The 19869-nt window shown below is 42.2% G+C and overlaps 1 protein-coding gene across 15 annotated transcripts in view; it reads left to right on the top strand.

The window, feature by feature from the left end:
• Positions 1-3101, top strand: part of LOC138968370 (glycine receptor subunit alpha-2-like) — a 146447-nt gene extending 143346 nt beyond the window's left edge. For all 15 annotated transcript variants that reach the window (XM_070340936.1, XM_070340933.1, XM_070340948.1 and 12 more), the window contains one exon: positions 1357-3101. In XM_070340936.1, coding sequence (XP_070197037.1) covers positions 1357-1530 — 174 coding nt within the window. In that variant the 3' untranslated portion in view covers positions 1531-3101. The remainder of the gene's footprint in view (positions 1-1356) is intronic.
• The last annotated feature ends 16768 nt before the right edge of the window (positions 3102-19869 follow it).

Here is a 19869-nt window from a genome sequence, read left to right as displayed (position 1 = left end):
GTACTAAAAATATTTTGTAGAATTCAGAAACATCCACAAGTCATTAGAAACTTTTTTTCTCTCTCTCTTTTTGAAGTCCTCAACTGTCGTGTCGGTTCTTCTGACTTTTCTTGTCCCGCGTGACTGTCGCAAAGGTGTGATAGTTCTGCCTCTTTCGCACAGTAGCATTGTAAGACTGAGGTAAGACTGTCGCAAAGGTTTGATAGTTCTGCCTCTTCCGCACAGTAGCATTGTACGACTGAGGTAAGACTGTCGCAAAGGTGTGAACTGTCGCAAAGGTGTGATAGTTCTGCCTCTTTCGCACAGTAGCATTGTAAGACTGAGGTAAGACTGTCGCAAAGGTGTTAACTGTCGCAAAGGTTTGATAGTTCTGCCTCTTCCGCACAGTAGCATTGTAAGACTGACGTAAGGCTGTCCGTACGTGTGTGCATATCTAAGTACAATCACATGCATTAGGCAAGATAGTTACACACAATGCTTTTGCCCTAGTGTGGTGCCATTTGTTTTGGCCAAGTATATACGGTACTCGAATTTGCAGTAGGAAACTGAAGTGTGTGTGTGTGTGTGTGTGTGTGTGTGTGTGTGTGTGTGTGTGTGTGTGTGTGTGAGTGCGCGCGTATGTGAGTAAGTAGGTACGTGTGTGTGTGTGTGTGTGTGTGTGTGTGTGTGTGTGTGTGTGTGTGTGTGTGTGTGTGAGAGAAATAGATCTGCTAGCTTTTGTGTGTGATTGACCTGTCAGTTTTGCTGCTTTTGTTATCTTTGCTTTTTTTATTCGAATAATATTTCACCGTCATCTGCTTTGAGTATAGTACTCTACCGTGATTAGTAGAAAGAAAGCGCTTCACATTGTGTACTCCGCATGCTAAGTATTTATCTTTGTGTATTCGCTTCATTTTATTCTTTGCTTCTTACCATTAGTGTTACCTTTGACCTCAAATAATTAACATATTTATTAACATAGGAAAGTGAACGTTGCTTATGCATGATCCACACAGTTTAATCCTAACTGTTGTAATCATATCATTACTAATTACTCATTTTGACTTTCCACAGTTACCGCAGTTTGTAAATTGTATTTTGTTTCAGGAATATTACCTTTAGGGGGGGGAGCTTTCTTCTGAGAGATATATCAGGGCTTTACAAACGGAGAAACCTAATTAAACACTCTTTAAAAATCAATAAGATAAAATGAAATAATAAATAAATAAATGCCAGTGGCATTATCTGTGTTATTACCTGTGTTATTACCTTTGTTATTAACTGTTATTACCTTTGTATTATTACCTGTGTTCATTTTTTATTTACCTGTGTTGATACCCGTGTTATCATTTGTGTTTTACCTGTGTTGCATGACAGGTGAACGGGGAGATGAACCGGCACATCATGCTGGACGGCAACTCCTCGTCACGGGCCAGAGCGCGGCGAGTAGACAAGATATCCAGGGTCGTCTTCCCCTCATGTTTCGCCTTCTTTAACCTCGTGTACTGGCTCTTCTACGTCTATGGAATGGACAATAAGAAAAATGATTAGATCCTACGTCACGAGCACTACAACTACGTCTGCTGTTTTAAAGTAAAAAATGTCAAAATAAACTCGATTCTAACGTGGCGATTTTAGAAAATGTCTTTTGTTACAGATACAACACAGGTTGAAATTCAGTTGCTGCCTACTTGTCTTATTCCATTAATAAAACAAAAAATCCTAGTGGATGCTAGCAAATGGAGAGCCAGAATTGAAGCACACGTACACATCCACAGTCACGTACAATCAAAAGTAAAAGATAAGCTTAATGCTAAATTAAAATCACAACTCTGAGTGGATATTCTGTGCACTCCAACATATAGGTTAATGATTATGGATAAGCTTTGCCATGATAATTATGCTGATGCACTTTAAAAGTGCATCTGTGTGTACGTGCGTGTGTGTGCGGTCGTGTGTGTGTGTGTGTGTGAGGATTGCACAAGATCTCCTTCAGGGACTACTACACCAACAACAAATACATTCATTTTATCTGTTTGCCTTCTTTTGAAAATTATACATGTGTAACCGAGTGCCAAATGTACTTTACCCTGACCATAATACAGAGTGCTGCTTTCTCACCAAGCTCAAACACTCAAAGCAACTGACACAAGTTAAATTACCAGGTTCTTTGTGGGAAAGCGGGGGTTTACCTTCAAATACAAAACTTCCAATGTATTACTCTCTAGAACTAGAACCCAAAACAACACTCTAAATCCTTTACTCTAAAGCTATGGTTTGGATCCCCACTCTAAAACTATGCTTTAAAACACGTTAAATCCTCCCTCCAAACTACACTTTCTTTCTTTCTTTCTTTATTTGGTGTTTAACGTCGTTTTCAACCATTCAAGGTTATATCGCGACGGCCAAACTACACTCCAAACCTCTACTCTAAATCTTCACTCCGAGTCAACTTTAATAAAAAAAAAAATTAAAAAAACACAATAGAACTCTTATCTAAAACAAACGAAATCTAACTGCACCCCTCTAACGAGACCGGCCGTCTACGAAAACCAACTGAATCTAACTACACCCCTCTAAAGAAAACTAACTGAATCTAACTACACCCTTCTACCAAAACCCCGTCACGTCTACGAAAACCCGTCTACGAAAACCCCGTCGCACATTCCGCCATTCAGCAAAGAAATCTTCACATCCCGAAAGAATTTCAACCCGTGACAGACATGTCACACAACGGCATCGAAAACACGCCGCACAAAACACACGTCTTCTCCACTCGAGAATTCCAAGCAAAGCGCGCATAATCTCGCGTAATACTTAAACATAAACCCAACCCAGAGGGGTGTTGAGCAAAAAGCGATCATTTTACCTATGCAAATTTAAGAATCGGCTCTTCCGCCAGACCATTTCAAAACAGACAAAACACAGTCTCGGAAACCTTAGTGGATCCCCGATAGTACAGGTTTGAGTCATCAATAGCACAGAGGTACCACGAGTTCACGAGTTCAAACGGATGCGCAAAAGTGCATGTGTACCGTAACTGTCGTCGGTCACAAGTTCACACATGGAGTAGATATCGATGCGTTAGTTTTGACTCTGTGTGACCAGGGGCGGACGAGGGGAGGGGGGGGGGGGGGGGGGGGGGTTCTGGGGTTTGCGGAAACCCCCCTCAGCCAAAAAAAAAAATTGTGGTTTTTTGGGGTATTAATCAGTGACAAAATCTGCTGCCTGAAACTCAGTGGTAATGATTATCCTCAGAATGCACCAGATTGCACCATTGTGCATCCTTTTTTTCAAAATTTTCCGGGGGGGCATGCCCCCGGACCCCCCTAGCAAGCTAGGCGCTTTGCGCCGTCGGCTCGGCGCTTCGCGCCTTCACACCCATATCTTCACAATATACTTTTGGAACCCCCCCCCCCCCCCATAAAATGAACTGATACGCCGGCCTGGTGTGTGTGTGTGTGTGTGACGGAGTCATTGAGTTTGTGTTACTGTTTGTCGATTTCTTACGGGAGCCTTGAGGGCTTCGCCTCTTGTTTTTCCTGAAGTAGTTTTCTCTGGAGCGCTACTAATACAACTCTAGCATGCGCGTACAGATTCTTACGAAATGGGGGTAACGTTACAATTTACAGGTTATCTCGACTGTTGCGGAGTAAAAACATACCAAATGCATATCGTAAAATTCACTGTACATCACACAATGCTCACATGCTTTATTTGTGAAGCTTGGTAGTCTGTGCTCTTAGCAAACACTAAAGTTAAATGCGCTATGACCGGAAAACTCACAATTCTGACGCCATCATGGCGGATGACGTAATGCCCATAAAACACAAACAAAGTTTAGCTCTACGACTCTTATTATTGAGGGCCCCAAAGGGGGGGTATCATCACGATCACGGGAAGGGAAATTTTAGCTTTCACGATCACAGTTACCTTGATTTTTGTTTTCACGATCACAAACACCTTGACGAATAGAGGATCATAGAGTGATACAGCTGTGAAAAATGTACGTTGAAAATAAAATGCTTTGCAATAATGCCCATCACGATCACGAAAACAAATCACGATCACGATCACGAGACTTGATTTTTTTGTCATCACGGATCACGGGCAAAGTCCCATCACGATCACAGAAATGGAAATTTCGGCAATCACGGTCACAGAAAGGTCAAAAAACGCCAATCACGATCACGATTTTAAACCCTTTGGGGCCCTCATTATTTTATCGTTATCTTCAAGGGATGTACTTTCGAATGATAAATATTTCTCGTTATTTAATTGAATATAAAACCGTGAAAACGAATGAGATGAATGGCAACCAGGTAGAAAAAAGACCGCCTGAAGATACCTACAATGACCCCACATTCCTTCAATGTTCTACAATCGCCACGTTAGAATCAAAGTCTAGATGTCAAATCCTTATGTAGCAAAGAAAGGGCTAACTTTGTATCATGAAGCTAAACTGTGCATATTTTGTCGGGGTAAATCCTTAAAGGATTTTTTTTTTTTTTTTTTTTGGGGGGGGGGGGGGATATGTGCAGGACTATAGTCGCGCGCGCTTGAACTTCGTCTGCTGGTTCGACTACCTTTAAGTGCACGACGTGAACACTGAAAAGGATAGACAATGGATCCTGAAACATGCACACACTCTTTCACTTTTGTTAACGTTGACTGGCGAGTCTGTGTTTACGACATGGACACTGACGAGGATTGTGAATTGATCCTACGTCACGCGCACTTCAACTTCGTCTACTGGCTCGTCACATCTACGGCATGGATCATGAAAAGAGAAGGCAACACATCCTCGGTCACGCACGCACTCTTTCGCCTCTTTTTGTGGTGTCTATGATATCGTCTATTGGCTGGTTTGTGTCCACTGCCTGGACAATGTTAAGGGATAGATCCTCGGTCATGCACACACACACACACACACACACACGTACACACTGTTCCTCTTGTTTTGCAATTTCACACGTCGTCTTCCTATATGACACGGACACTGACAAGGATAGCGAGGAGATCCCAAGTTACGCACACACTCTTTCACACTTGCTTCGCTGTCTTCAGAGACATGGTCCTATTCCGCTGGTTCTTCTGCCTCGACAGAATGGTCACTTTCACATCAAGCTACACGGATTATACAATGCAAATAAGGATAAGGAATAAATCCTCTTCTGCATGGACCCTATGTCATGCACACCAGACCTATTACGTCATGCACACCAGATGTAGTGGGGACATGCACATCAGACGCTATGAGGACATGACACTAGATGGTATGACGTCATGCATACCAGACGTCATGATTGCCAGACGTCATGACGTCATGCACAACAGATGTTACGAGGACATGCACACCAGACGTGATGACGAGCGACGACCCGGTTTCTTGTGATACTCTTGTGTTACTGGCACGTGAACATCGGCACAGGGGTGGACTCCTTAAACCTCCCAGTCCGCCATGCATGCCCAGACTGGATGTAGTGCGACGGAAATTTTTGTGGCGGTCTTCCCTGTATCCTGTAGCATATGGGTCACGGGATTTTCCCCTGTCGAGACAAAAGCGAGAAAAAGGAAAGCTTTTCTTTCGTCCGTTTCGACGTGCCTCGTTCAGTCCAGGAAGCAGAGCCGTGTGTGTTATACACAATGGCGGTTATAACGAGTCCCCACTCAAGGCCTGGTAAGGCGTCCGCCCCGTGATCGGGAGGTCGTGGGTTCGAACCCCGGCCGGGTCATACCTAAGACTTTAAAATTGGCAATCTAGTGACTGCCCCGCCTGGCGTCTGGCATTATGGGGTTAGTGCTAGGACTGGTTGGTCCGGTGTCAGAATAATGTGACTGGGTGAGACATGAAGCCTGTGCTGCGACTTCTGTCTTGTGTGTGGCGCACGTTATATGTCAAAGCAGCACCGCCCTGATATGGCCCTTCGTGGTCGGCTGGGCGTTAAGCAGACAAACAAACAAACAAACTCAAGGCCTGTCTGTGCTGGACAATGATTTGGAAATGGCGAGCTGGTTTTGTGACTGTTATGAACAACGGGAGCCTTTAACTATCGACATGAGGTGGACAACTCGTGTTGCTTCCACAACTTTGAGGTGTGCGACTTGATGGTGCGACTTCTGTGACAAAACATAGTGAGTGTTTAGACCATCGCACCGTTTTCAGACAACTCGAGTGTCTTTGGATATTTCAGTGATCAGAAGTGTGTGATATTTCAGTGATCAGAAGTGTGTGATATTTCAGTGATCAGATGTATGCATGTACTCCTACGCGTGGGGTGACCACAAACATTGTCTTACAGTCGTAGAAGATTGACATGGTCTTGGTTTTGCTTACAATCATTGGGACAAAACACTCAGCACTCAGTGAGGTTTTCCAGTGGATCTTTTCAATTCCAAGTGTGCTTTGCGCAAAGTGTTGTACCAGACGCTTCGGTTCCTACTCACGGAAAGGAAGTATTTGATGTTTTGTGGTGCACTAATTTCATATCCTTACTGAAATGGACGCTTAATTATGTGTGCGCGGATTGGATTGAGTATAGCTGATCGAGCGAACTGGTTGTTAAAAACGAAGTTGCTTCTCTTTGAAATTATTCTGCGTTGACATGTTTGTGTGTGTTTGTTCCGCTTGTGTGATCTCGATTTGTGTTTAATTTGGTTTGACTTTTTTTATTTGATATATTCACATGTTCACTCACACCAGAAATAGTGATAATATATATTTCCACGTTTAGGATGATTAGTAAATAATCCAAGATCACTGTTACAATATTCTTATCTGGACGTTGACAGTGATCACGAGAGGATTGCTTGATGTTGACAGTGATCACGAGAGGAGTGTTTGATGTTGACAGTGATCACGAGAGGAGTGTTTGATGTTGACAGGGATCACGTGAGGAGTGTTTGATATTGACAGTGATCACGAGAGGAGTGTTTGATATTGACAGTGATCACGTGAGGAGTGTTTGATGCTGACAGTGATCACGAGAGGAGTGTTTGATGTTGACAGTGATCACGAGAGGAGTGTTTGATGTTGACTGTGTTAGTGATCACGTGAGGAGTGTTTGATGTTGACAGTGATCACGTGAGGATTGTTTGATGTTGACAGTGATCACGAGAGGAGTGTTTGATGTTGACAGTGATCACGAGAGGAGTGTTTGATGTTGACAGTGATAACGAGAGGAGTGTTTGATGTTGACAGTGATCACGTGAGGAGTGTTTGATGTTGACAGTGATCACGTGAGGAGTGTTTGATGTTGACAGTGATCACGAGAGGAGTGTTTGATGTTGACAGTGATCACGTGAGGAGTGTTTGATGTTGACAGTGATCACGAGAGGAGTGTTTGATGTTGACAGTGATCACGAGAGGAGTGTTTGATGTTGACAGTGATCACGAGAGGAGTGTTTGATGTTGACAGGGATCACGAGAGGAGTGTTTGATGTTGACAGTGATCACGTGAGGAGTGTTTGATGTTGACAGTGATCACGAGAGGATTGTTTGATGTTGACAGTGATCACGAGAGGAGTGTTTGATGCTGACAGTGATCACGTGAGGAGTGTTTGATGTTGACAGTGCTAGTGATCACGAGAGCATTGTTTGATGTTGACAGTGATCACGTGAGGAGTGTTTGATGTTGACAGTGATCACGAGAGGAGTGTTTGATGTTGACAGTGATCACGAGAGGAGTGTTTGATGTTGACAGTGATCACGTGAGGAGTGTTTGATGTTGACAGTGATCACGAGAGGAGTGTTTGATGTTGACAGTGATCACGAGAGGAGTGTTTGATGTTGACAGTGATTACGAGAGGAGTGTTTGATGTTGACAGTGATCACGAGAGGATTGTTTGATGTTGACAGTGATCACGAGAGGAGTGTTTGATGTTGACAGTGATCACGAGAGGAGTGTTTGATGTTGACAGTGATCACGAGAGGAGTGTTTGATGTTGACAGTGATCACGAGAGGAGTGTTTGATGTTGACAGTGATCACAAGAGGAGTGTTTGATGTTGACAGTGATTACGAGAGGAGTGTTTGATGTTGACAGTGATCACGAGAGGAGTGTTTGATGTTGACAGTGATCACGAGAGGAGTGTTTGATGTTGACAGTGATCACGAGAGGAGTGTTTGATGTTGACAGTGATCACGAGAGGAGTGTTTGATGTTGACAGTGATCACGTGAGGAGTGTTTGATGTTGACAGTGATCACGAGAGGAGTGTTTGATGTTGACAGTGATCACGAGAGGAGTGTTTGATGTTGACAGTGATCACGTGAAGAGTGTTTGATGTTGACAGTGATCACGAGAGGAGTGTGTGATGTTGACAGTGATAACGAGAGGAGTGTTTGATGTTGACTGTGTTGGTGATCACGAGAGGAGTGTTTGATGTTGACAGTGCTAGTGATCACGAGAGGAGTGTTTGATGTTGACAGTGCTAGTGATCACGAGAGGAGTGTTTGATGTTGACAATGCTAGTGATCACGAGAGGAGTATTTGATGTTGACAGTGCTAGTGATCACGAGAGGAGTTTCTAATGTTTACAGTGATCACAAAACGGGTGTTTGTGTTCGGAAGAGGAATGATTGATGTTGAGGGGCGCATGTTTCCATGACGCTTCAAGAACATGATTGGTCGTTTTTGCACACAATTCAAAAATCATTTCATCTTGTTGTGCTCTCTTTTTGGCTGAATCGTTCCTTGGGATAAGATAATAGACGGTGAGATGGCATAAGATCAGATCTTCTTCTTCTTCTTCTTCTTCTTGCGTTCGCCGTCACACCATCAGGTTATATAAGATCAGATAACATAAGAAGAAATGGACACACTAAAGTGCAATACATCATATATTAGAAGATAAGATAAATTTTAAAAAATGACTGTACATATTGCTAATGTTTTTGAACATCGAAATGTGGTCATGATATGCAGCAATCGTTTTCTGTCTGTATGCGGAGCCCTTAAAGGCACAGTAAGCCTCCCGTAAACCATCACCGGGCAGAGCTCCCAGAGCGTCTAAATACAGTACAAGCATACTTCCATTTGAACGCTCACCGAACGGGAACATCCTGGCTGCTTTCTGTCGAGCGTGAGACATTTTCCAAGAATTTATTTTCGTGGACTTGGCCCTGAAGAACAATGGCGCCTCGTTTTTGCGCTAGACCTAACTTTTAAAATCTAAATAATAAATTGACAGCTTGTTACACAAACATTCTTTAATCATAAAAGAATTCGTTTTTCATTAAGACAAGATCAGAACAATTCGAAGTTGTGAAAGTTTAAAAAAAGAAAAGCCCGGAAGCAGGGTCACGCAAGGGTCGTGGCAGACGACGGTTTTATCAGTGCAAATCGCCGTTCCTCTCAACAGTCAAAAGCCATCGCTGGAGTTCTTGTGAACCACAGCCGTTGTTTCGTGCATAAAAAACGTGCTATTCTAGATAAGCTCACGTCGAGTCGCATTCAAATGACTAACTATGACGACTGCATTGTGAAAAGGGAAAACTGGATCACACGGGTTCACGATGGCTCAGGGGTAAGATGAACCACGCAAAAATAAATTCTTTGAAAATTGTTCGCTCTTTACGGAGGGCACCTAGGATGTTCTCAATTGGTGAGTGTTTAAATGAAAGGGTGTTTGTACTGTGTGTAAAAGCCTGACCGTATCTGTGATGGTTTACGGGAGGCTTACTCTGTCTTTAATTATATGGGTATAAATCGACAAACATTTTACAGGTTGTTAAAGACCTGTCCAAAACGTGTTATAACTTCAAAACAGGGGGTAAGTTTTTAATGACTTGATTTATTTAAAGCCGTGAGTGGCTTTTTTTTAGAAAATTTAAAAAAGGAAATTCCACTCTGAGCAGATGTGAGATAGTGAGAATTGTTTTACGAGAAGGTCTGAATCATTAATTTTAAGCTCATCCTGTAATACCTTTCTGACTGGAGGACAATCGGGTATGCACGTTTTTCTCTGCTATTTTTAAACAAATCTGTAAAGGAAACTGCACGTGTTTGAATAAATTTTCTGTCCGTCTATAACGTGCGTCATCACTGTGTTTTAAATTAACGAATTTGATCATATTTATTTTTTATTTCTGATCGTGTTTTGATCACTTCTCAGATGAAATTTCGTTTCATTTCACACGGGTATGGGCTACACGATGTGAGAAGTGTGCTAAATATGGCGATGTCTGTTGTGTGATTATGTTGATGTGCGAAGAAATTGCCAACCTAAACTCGGAAACGTCACCAAAGCCCTGACAGAGTTATCTCCGGAAAACGTCTGGTGGGGTTTACTTCAGACACTGTTGTTTTTAAAAGGGGTCCTATCAATTTTAAACAATGTGTGTTTTTTCGCCTCCTTTTTATTGTAAAGCAAACATCATTTTCAGCTTTTAAAGTGTTGCGTGTTTGGGTTGTTGTCCCCCCCCCCCCCCCCACCCCCCCCTTCATCTTGTTTTCTTTCGGTTTGGATCATGTGCAGATTGGTAAAGTGTCTTTCTGTTTCCGGGCACTGCCGTATAGTCGGTTATAACAATGGCCTTACTATTTGTCAACAAAAGCGGACATGGAACAGAAAAGCGCACTCAAAGAAGTTATTAGGCCTAAAAAAAAAAAATAGGTGTGGTTACGGTAACCCGACCTACCCTATTTTTAGGGGCCGATCCTATAACTTTTTATTACATTTGTCAACAAAACAAAACAAACAAAAAAAAACGAGTGCAAAAAACGCAATGAAAGCAAAAGCGCCCGTGTCGCACACTTATTTCCCTGTCAAGTAGGTTTAATTTGTACACATTAGAAAAAAAAGTTTTAAAAAAAAAGTGATTGCCTACCTACCTACCCTATTTTTTTTTTTGGCCTTAACACTGTTGAATACGTTAAGGAATAATGAGAAGAAAATTCTGCATTTATAAATTCAAATTCAACCGCTGTTCAAATGTGAAGAACTCTAGAAAGAAATGCACGTAGCAGCGTGTGATTCGTTGGTATTTCATGTTTCGTGATCTCTGAGTGTTAAAATGCCGATTTTGTAATATGCCGATTTTGTAATTATTTGAATATGTTCATATCAATTTTCGTCTTTTCTCAGTGTGAAAAAACAAGTTTGTGGGATAACTGGATATTTTATTGTTATTTGTCGTCTTCTTGAAGTATGAAAATGACGATTTGTTTTAGTTTATTGAATATGGTGATTTCTTTTTTCCTCTACTTGAACTGTGAAAATAACGATTTTGTGGTTCATTGAATAAGCACCAGACATACGTTATGCACGGTTTTGTGTCTTCGAAGATATATTTGTACTTTCTACTTTGCCAACAAGTGGTCTTACACTTTCACCAGAATGTCATGTTACAACTTAATTGTGCGAATTCACACGAATACATGTTAACGTATCAAATCTGATATTCCTCTCCCGTAACTGGCAGTTTTGGTCAGGTAATCGTCATTATTATGTTCTTTCTTTCTTTATTTGGTGTTTAACGTCGTTTTCAACCACGAAGGTTATATCGCGACGAGTCATTATTATGTACATGACTCCATTAATGTCATTATGTAAATGAATCCATTATTATCATTACATTAATGAATCTATTATTATCATTATGTTAATGAATCCATTCTTATCATTATCTAAATGAATCCATTATTATCATTATGTTAATGAATCCATTGTTATCATTATGTAAATGAATCCATTATTATCATTACGTTAATGAATCCATTATTATCATTATGTAAATGAATCCATTATTATCATTATGTAAATGAATCCATTATTATCATTATGTTAATGAATCCATTATTATCATTATGTAAATGAATCCATTATTATCATTATGTAAAGGAATTCATTAGCATCACTATGTACATAAATGTGTGTGTTGCAGACACAGAGGACTATTTTAGGACAGGTACATTGTGCTTGTTTATATTTTGATGGAGTACGTGTTTCTTGTCTTGAATTGTGCCCTCACTGTACCTTTCTCTTTTTGAAAATGTTCTTCTTTACAGCTTTCAATAGACTTTAAAGGCAACGAGAAACTGAACAAGGTCTTTGTTGCGTTCAAACTTTTTCTCATGGTGTTGCAAATTAGTTTTCGAATAAGTTTTGAATGACAATTTTAGCACATATTTCTTTTCATGTGCGATTTTATTCTCATTGTTGCAAAATTCTACCCTTTGTTTTAAAAAGGCGATTTTCATGTGTGAGATCGACTTTAGGTCACGTCCTTTTCTCAGACTCACTCCTCCCGTTTCTGTAACCAAATCTCATCTTTAAACTGAAACGCTTTGAAATCCACACTTAGAGGTACCTTCTTCTCTTGTAAATATCTACAGGTGTGTTTAAGCCTTGACCTGAAATAGCAACATCTTTCTACCTGAGCACGTACCGGAAGTAGCAACATCTTTCTACCTGAGCACGTACCGGAAGTAGCAACATCTTTCTACCTGAGCACGTACCGGAAGTAGCCGGCCTGGCTGCTTTCTTGGCGTGGTGGGAATTTGCCACCAATTTAGTTTCGTAGTTGACACCTATAATGTCAATGTGCGAAATTAATTCAGAAAAAAATTCAAACACTTGACATAAAGCAAGTAGGATGTTGATTTTTGGTATAAGACCAAGTTGAAATGTGCTCTTATCCCATGGAAAAGCCTTGGCAAATCTGTGGCGGTGAGCAAGATTGTTTATATGGGAAGGATGGTTCGTGAACCTTTAAAATAAGACCTGGGTCGCTTCCTCCTGGACTGACTCACAAATCATAGGCTAAGAACGAAGCGATGAAACGCCTGAGTGATAAAAAGAAAACCTGCTTTGAATACATTCCAGCCGGTCGATTGCTACTTATTTATGACTGCATTATATGCATGCTTTGCTTTCGTTGCAGGAACAGTTTTTCCTTTCATGTCCCAGGGACATATATCTATGTCTTTGCATGTCCGAATGGTTGGAAATGTTATGCAACTGTGTTCGTTCACAAGATGTGTGTGTGTGTGTGTGTGTGTGTGTGTGTGTGTGTGTGTGTGTGTGTGTGTGCGCGTGTGAGCCCTCTTCTTCTTTAAGTCTAGCGAATAGAACTGAATAGCCCCCCCCCCCCCCCCCTCTCTCGTTCTTGCTCCCTCTTCATGTACAGTTGTCAACAACACTGCCGTTTTCTGTTGCACATTTGTTATACGTCGTGGCCAGTTTAACGAATCATTCCATTGGTCTCATCTCCCTCCCCCATCCCAACCCCTATTGTCACACACACACACACACACACACCGTCACACACACCGTCACACACACACACACCGACACACACACACACACACACCGTCACACACACACACACACACACCGTCACACACACACACACACACCGACACACACACACATACACACACACACACCGTCACACACACACACACACACACCACACACACACACCGTGACACGCACGTGTGCACTCGAACACACCCACACACACACACACGCGCACTGGCGCGTGCACTCGAACACACACACACACACACACACACACGTGCACTCGAACATACATACACACACCGTCACACACACACACACACACACACCTCGCTTCTCTTTTTTTCCTTTTTTTATGGGGGGGGGGGGGGGGGGGGGGTAGAGTTTAGATGTGTCATTCAAATAAACAATTATACCGCCCTGGAGTAATGCTGTATCAATCAGTCAGTTAGATGAATTATTTAGTGCAGGCAGATTTCACAATCTTCAATCACAGATTTCCTTAGTAGCAAAAAAAAATATTCGATTAATTAATCAAGGTACCAATACCTCATTTGCCTGCTGAGGTATTGTATGTTTCGCTGTTCTCTGTTTCCCAAAATGGCCGAACCATGATGGAAACATGACAAATTGGCAACAGTTTTGGAAAGTTTACATTAAAAACAGAACAAACAAAAACAAGATTATTTTTCTTTTTGTTGGGCAAAGGCTCGCCTAGTCTGTGATATCTTGTCCTCCCTCCATCCCACTCCCCCATACCCACTCCCGCCCCCACCCAAACTATCTCCCTTTTGGGTTGTCCTTCCCTCCCTCTGCGAAATACGCACTCAGTCCTGGCCGCTGTCTTCGTCGCTGTAAATATTTCGAAGAGAAACATTTAGGCCAAACAAAAAAGATGTCTGTTTACGGTATCCCGACCGACCCTATTTTTTCGCGCGACCCTCGACTGTTTTTTTGGCATTTGGGAAAGAAAAAAAAAGTCTGTTTTTTTGGCAAAATAACTTAAAAATATGTTTTAAAAAAATAATAAAATAAATAAATCCCGACCTACCGACCCTATTTTTTTGGCCTATGTTACCGTAAACAGACATATTTTTTTTGGCCTTAAATAATGACTGATTTTACTGCAGTCTGTTTGACATGGTTGTTTTTGGTACGTGCATGTGCCAGCGTGTGATTGTTTGTTTCCTGTTTTTTTCCTTCTTCTTCCTCTTTGAAATTTCCACCACCTTGAATAAAGATATCTTCATTCGGTCTGAATTCTGTTTGTGTGTGAGTTATTGACCTGTGTGTGTGTGTGTGTGTGTGTGTGTCAGTGTGTGACTCACTTTTTGAACTTTTAACTGTTAAAAGAACTCTCTCTCTCTCAAATTTCACACGCACACACAAACACACTGGCACACATTATACTCAAAGAACGCACGCATGTAAGAACAAGTCAAAAATGCGCCTTTGCAGGTTATTCCGAGCCGGTTATCTCCCTTCTTGTAAATCTTTATCCATGGCCCTGGTTACCTCCCTTGGTAGTAAATGAAGTTTTCTTTTGAGATGATTCATGTTCTCACACTCCGTGGTGTGTAATTAAAGTTCATAACAAGATATTATCCACTTATTTTTCTGACTTATCTGCGTTTCATTTTGAGTGAAAAACATGAGGCATACATATTGTTTGAAATGCTTTTCTTACATGCAATATCCCAAACGCAATAAAGCACGGGCTCATTTGCCATTATTAACATGATGAGCATCCCACCTAACTGAACACACACTCTCTCTAGTGTTCGTACAGGATGACGCCTTCGGGTGTCGACGAACTTTTAGACCTTTTCTAAAAAGAAAGGGAAGCATAAAATGCTGGAGATCCGCACGCGATATAAGACTTCATATAACAATAAAATAACATGGTATTAACGTAAGCGCCCATCCCTCTTAAACACAAATTTTGCCCCAAAATAACGGCATTGGTGTTTCGTTTACTTTAGTTCCTAGTTGGAATAGTGATATTCGGTCACTTATTACACAAAATGTTATTGCAACGTGTTTCCATGCACAAATGTTATCTTGGACACGCGCATGTGAGTAAGCTTTTGTGTGCGAGTACGAAATCTTAAAACAAATGTTTCCTTACTCATAGCCCTCAGTAGCTGAAAAGGATGCAGCATTTCTAGATTTCCATAACATGACATGTCATCAGCCACCTGCCCTTATGGCAGAATTATGTGTTTGTGTTCTTCTTCGTTCATGGGCTGAAACTCCCATGTTCACTCATGTTTTTGCATGAGTGGGTTTTTACGTGTATGACCATTTTTACCCATTCAGGCAGCCACACGCCACTTTCGGGGGAAGCATGCTGGGTATTTTCTATAACCCACCGAACTCCGACATGGATTACAGGATCTTTTCCGTGCGCACTTGATCTTGTGCTTGCGCGTACACACGAAGGGGGATAAGGCACTACCAGGCCTGCACATAAGTTGACCCTTAACCCACCAGGCGGCCGCAACCAGGATTTGAACTCACGAACTTCCAATTACGAGGCCGATGTCTTATCCACTAGACAACTCCGCCCGTCTGTGTGTGTGACTGTTGCTTTGTCTTTAATTCTCCTGTTGGTGTTTTTATACCAAACAAACAGACTGAAACATTTTGTTACGTATCCGACATACTCAACTACACCTGCCCTTACTTCTTCTTCTTCTTCTTCTGCGTTCGTGGGCTGAAACTCCCACGTACACTCGTGTTTTGCACGAGTGGAATTTTACGTGTATGACCGTTTTTACCCCGCCATTTAGGCAGCCATACGCCGCTTTCGGAGGAAGCATGCTGGGTATTTTCGTGTTTCTATAACCCACCGAACTCTGACATGGATTACAGGATCTTTTTCGTGCGCACTTGGTCTTGTGCTTGCGTGTACACACGGGGGTGTTCGGACACCGAGGAGAGTCTGCACACAAAGTTGACTGAGAAATAAATCTCTCGCCGAACGTGGGGACGAACTCACGCTGACAGCGGCCAACTGGATACAAATCCAGCGCGCTACCGACTGAGCTACATCCCCGCCCTGCCCTTACTGTTTTGTTTTCACTTTGCACATAACACACACACACACACACTATCATTGAACCAAAACTCATTGTTTTAAACTGTCTGCAAAGACAACTACATCTCGAATTTAATCAGTATGCGGTGTCAATAATCAGAGATAAAAGCACACATGTCATGTGACTAAACATGTCTAATTTATGCAAACGAAACAAGAGATGTACAGGCAGTTTATGCAGAAACCTCATGTATACATACAACCAATGTACACTATGTATGCATAACATTTGCTATGACCCAGACAGGAAAGAAAGTATAGAGCTGTACAATTACATGCTGCTAAACAGTCTTTAAAGGAACACTCCTTCCCGTGTAAACCATCTCGTAAACCACATTCCATGCCTCCAGGCTTTTTCACGGGATAAAATCATTCTTACACTTAACCCAATATGCCAACCATCTACAGCCAGGCTGCTTCCTGTGCAAAGCGAGAATTTACGTTGAATTAATTTTTCTGTTCAGTGGCACCCCCAATTTAACAAAGACACCCCCCCCCCCCTTCCTGTGCAAAGCGAGAATTTATGTGTGAGTTTAGAGGGAGCGGTTAGCGACAATAAACTCTATTTAAACGAGACAGATATGCGGGAAAGGGGGGGGGGGGTGTAGAGGTAATGCAGGGGGAAGTGATAGCAAGTCCCGTGGGAACGAATGCGGGGAATGGAAGAGGGTTGGAGGGCAGGGGGTAGGTGATGAGTGAAGGAGAGCCATCTGGAATGAAACAATGGTAACCGATAAGGGGGAGTCCGAGAGAGAGCGAGTACCGAAGTCATTAGTAGCAGCGCGGCGGCCAGCAAGCAAGTTCGGCGACTTTTTCAGTCCTGCAAACCATGGAGTTCAATTTTACTTCTTGGGCAAAAAATCTGCCCCAACCTGTAATTGAGGTTCTGGAAAAAGAGGAGTTCACAAGCCTCAGTGCCTTGAAATATGCAGGAGAAAAGGACCTGGAAAGCCTTAAGTTAAAACGAGGCCACATAGTGGAATTAAAAGCGGCAGTGGCAGACCTGCAACAGAAGTACGGGGGAGGGCCGTTGCGTGCTGCCGACCAAGTGGCACCGCTCCAGGGTCTTCTTGGCAACATGGCCATACAGTCTGCTTCACCAGGTGAGACTTATTTACGAATTGTTGACTTCGTACCGGCTTCTATGGCGGTGGAGGAAGAGGTGACGCTCGGGGGAGGTGTCACGCTCAAGCTGGCCAACAAACCAAAGTTGGAGAAAGTATCCCCCTGCCACTGGATCGTGGCAAATGCTAAAATAATGGCAAAACTCATGAACACCGTGGACTTCGACCACGAAGCTTACCTCGGTTATACAGAGATGGTGGGCGAGCTCGGCGCAAGATTCTCCTGGCAGTCGGTGCTCCTTTATGATGATGAGTAGTGAGTAGTTTAAGTTGAATTAATTTTTCTGTTCAGTGGTACCCCCAATTTAACAAAGACACCCCCCCCCTTCCTGTGCAAAGCGAGAATTTATGTTGAATTAATTTTTCTGTTCAGTGGCACCCCCAATTTAACTAAGACACCCCTCCCCCCCCCCCCCCCCCCCCCTTCCTGTGCAAAGCGAGAATTTATGTTGAATTAATTTTTCTGTTCAGTGGCACCCCCAATTTAACTAAGACACCCCTCCCCCCCCCCCCCTTCCTGTGCAAAGCGAGAATTTATGTTGAATTAATTTTTCTGTTCAGTGGCACCCCCAATTTAACTAAACCCCCCCCCCCCCCCCCCCCCAATGTACGATCTCTCCCCTTCAAGATCTTGCTTTTTCAGGCTTTCTATGCATAACCTCTTTAAATTCAGCACCCTTCTAAGACTCCCTCCTTTTTAAGACTTACATTTCTCAGTTTATTGGAAGTCTGAAAAGGGGTTTCCACTGTAAGACCTGTGTCAATCAGCTGAAGTGATTGCCAGGAAGCAGCCAGGCTGGTCAATGTTGCTAGTGTCCAGGTGGAGGGATGCTCTGACATCATGTGGACACCGGGACCGGGACCGGGACACATCTGTGGCGGTCAAAATAATGGGGTATGCGGGATGGAAGGTACCTTTAAACCTAAGTGGTATATGGAGAACGTAAGGCCAGAGAAGTCATATATCAGCTTCAATCACCCTTTCTTTCTTTCTTTATTTGGTGTTTAACATCGTTTTCAACCACGAAGGTTATATCGCGACGGGGAAAGGGGGGGGATAGAGCCACTTGTCAATTGTTTCTTGTTCACAAAAGCACTAATCAAAAATTTGCTCCAGGGGCTTGCAACGTAGTACAATATATTACCCTACTGGGAGAATGCAAGTTTCCAGTACAAAGGACTTAACATTTCTTACATACTGCTTGACTAAAATCTTTACAAAAATTGACTATATTCTATACAAGAAACACATATTCTATACAAGAAACACTTAACAAGGGTAAAAGGAGAGACAGAATCCGTTAGTCGCCTCTTACGACATGCTGGGGAGCATCGGGCAAATTATTTCTCGTCCCAACCAATATGGGACTCCCCCTAACCCGCGGGGGGTTTCAATCACCCAAAAATACAACAACAAAGTAATAAATAATAAATAAAAAAGTTATACTGCCAGCTCGAATAACCCAGATGTTTGTTCAGCTTAGCTAAGCACTAAAGTAGAACCCCCTTTTCAAGACCCTGTTTTCTCACACGTTGGAGGTAGGGGGAGTTCCACAGTACATCAAACCAGTATCAAAGTCTCTGAGGGAAGTCCCCCTGTACCCACAGTACATCAAACCAGTATCAAAGTCTCTGAGGGAAGTCCACCTGTACCCAAACGCTTATCCCATGCACAGAAACTAAAACCAGTATCTCAGATCTCTACAAATTAATGCTTTCTGCTTTGGAAAATAATTTTGGATAAAAAGATTCTTCAAAGCAACCAATCACACAGTCTCTGTACTTCAATATGAGAAACAGACCTGCCTTTACTGTACATCTTGTGTTGTGTGAATGGCAAAGTGAGGTGTAGCCTATCAAGATACATGATATATTCCGGTCTCCTCACAAAAGTGATAAGCTGATACACTTGAACAAACAAACAAACAAACATAAAAGCGTCTCGTTATGCTCCTTTCTTGACAAGACTGTTGGTGTAATAAACCACCGGTTACTGCAGCGACAATGAACTACAAATGTTTTCCTGAGGTAACTAATTGTGGCAGTGCTTCAAATGTGTAGTTAAATACACACGTGTACATTGAAAACAAATAACAAAATGAAAACAGAATAGACACTCATGAAAACACAACCATAATGTCACATAAAACAAGAAGGGCAAAGCCCATACGACTCACATGCTTGACCTTGACCTTTACATAGCAATGACATCATACACTAAGAACTGCTTTACACATTTTTCCTACCAAAATACATGTGACCTTGACCCAAGGTCAAGGTCATCCAAGGTCATGCAACACAAAGCTGTTAATTCAAGACAAAGGAAGTACAATGGTGCTTATTGGCTCTTTCTACCATGAGATATGGTCACTTTTAGTGGTTCACTACCTTATTTTGGTCACATTTCATAAGGGTCAAAGTGAC

This window comes from Littorina saxatilis, linkage group LG6, assembly GCF_037325665.1.
Source record: "Littorina saxatilis isolate snail1 linkage group LG6, US_GU_Lsax_2.0, whole genome shotgun sequence".
NCBI lineage: Eukaryota > Metazoa > Mollusca > Gastropoda > Littorinimorpha > Littorinidae > Littorina > Littorina saxatilis.
The sequence above is the reverse complement of the archived record's forward strand: the minus strand, read 5'-3'. Positions and strand labels throughout refer to the sequence as shown.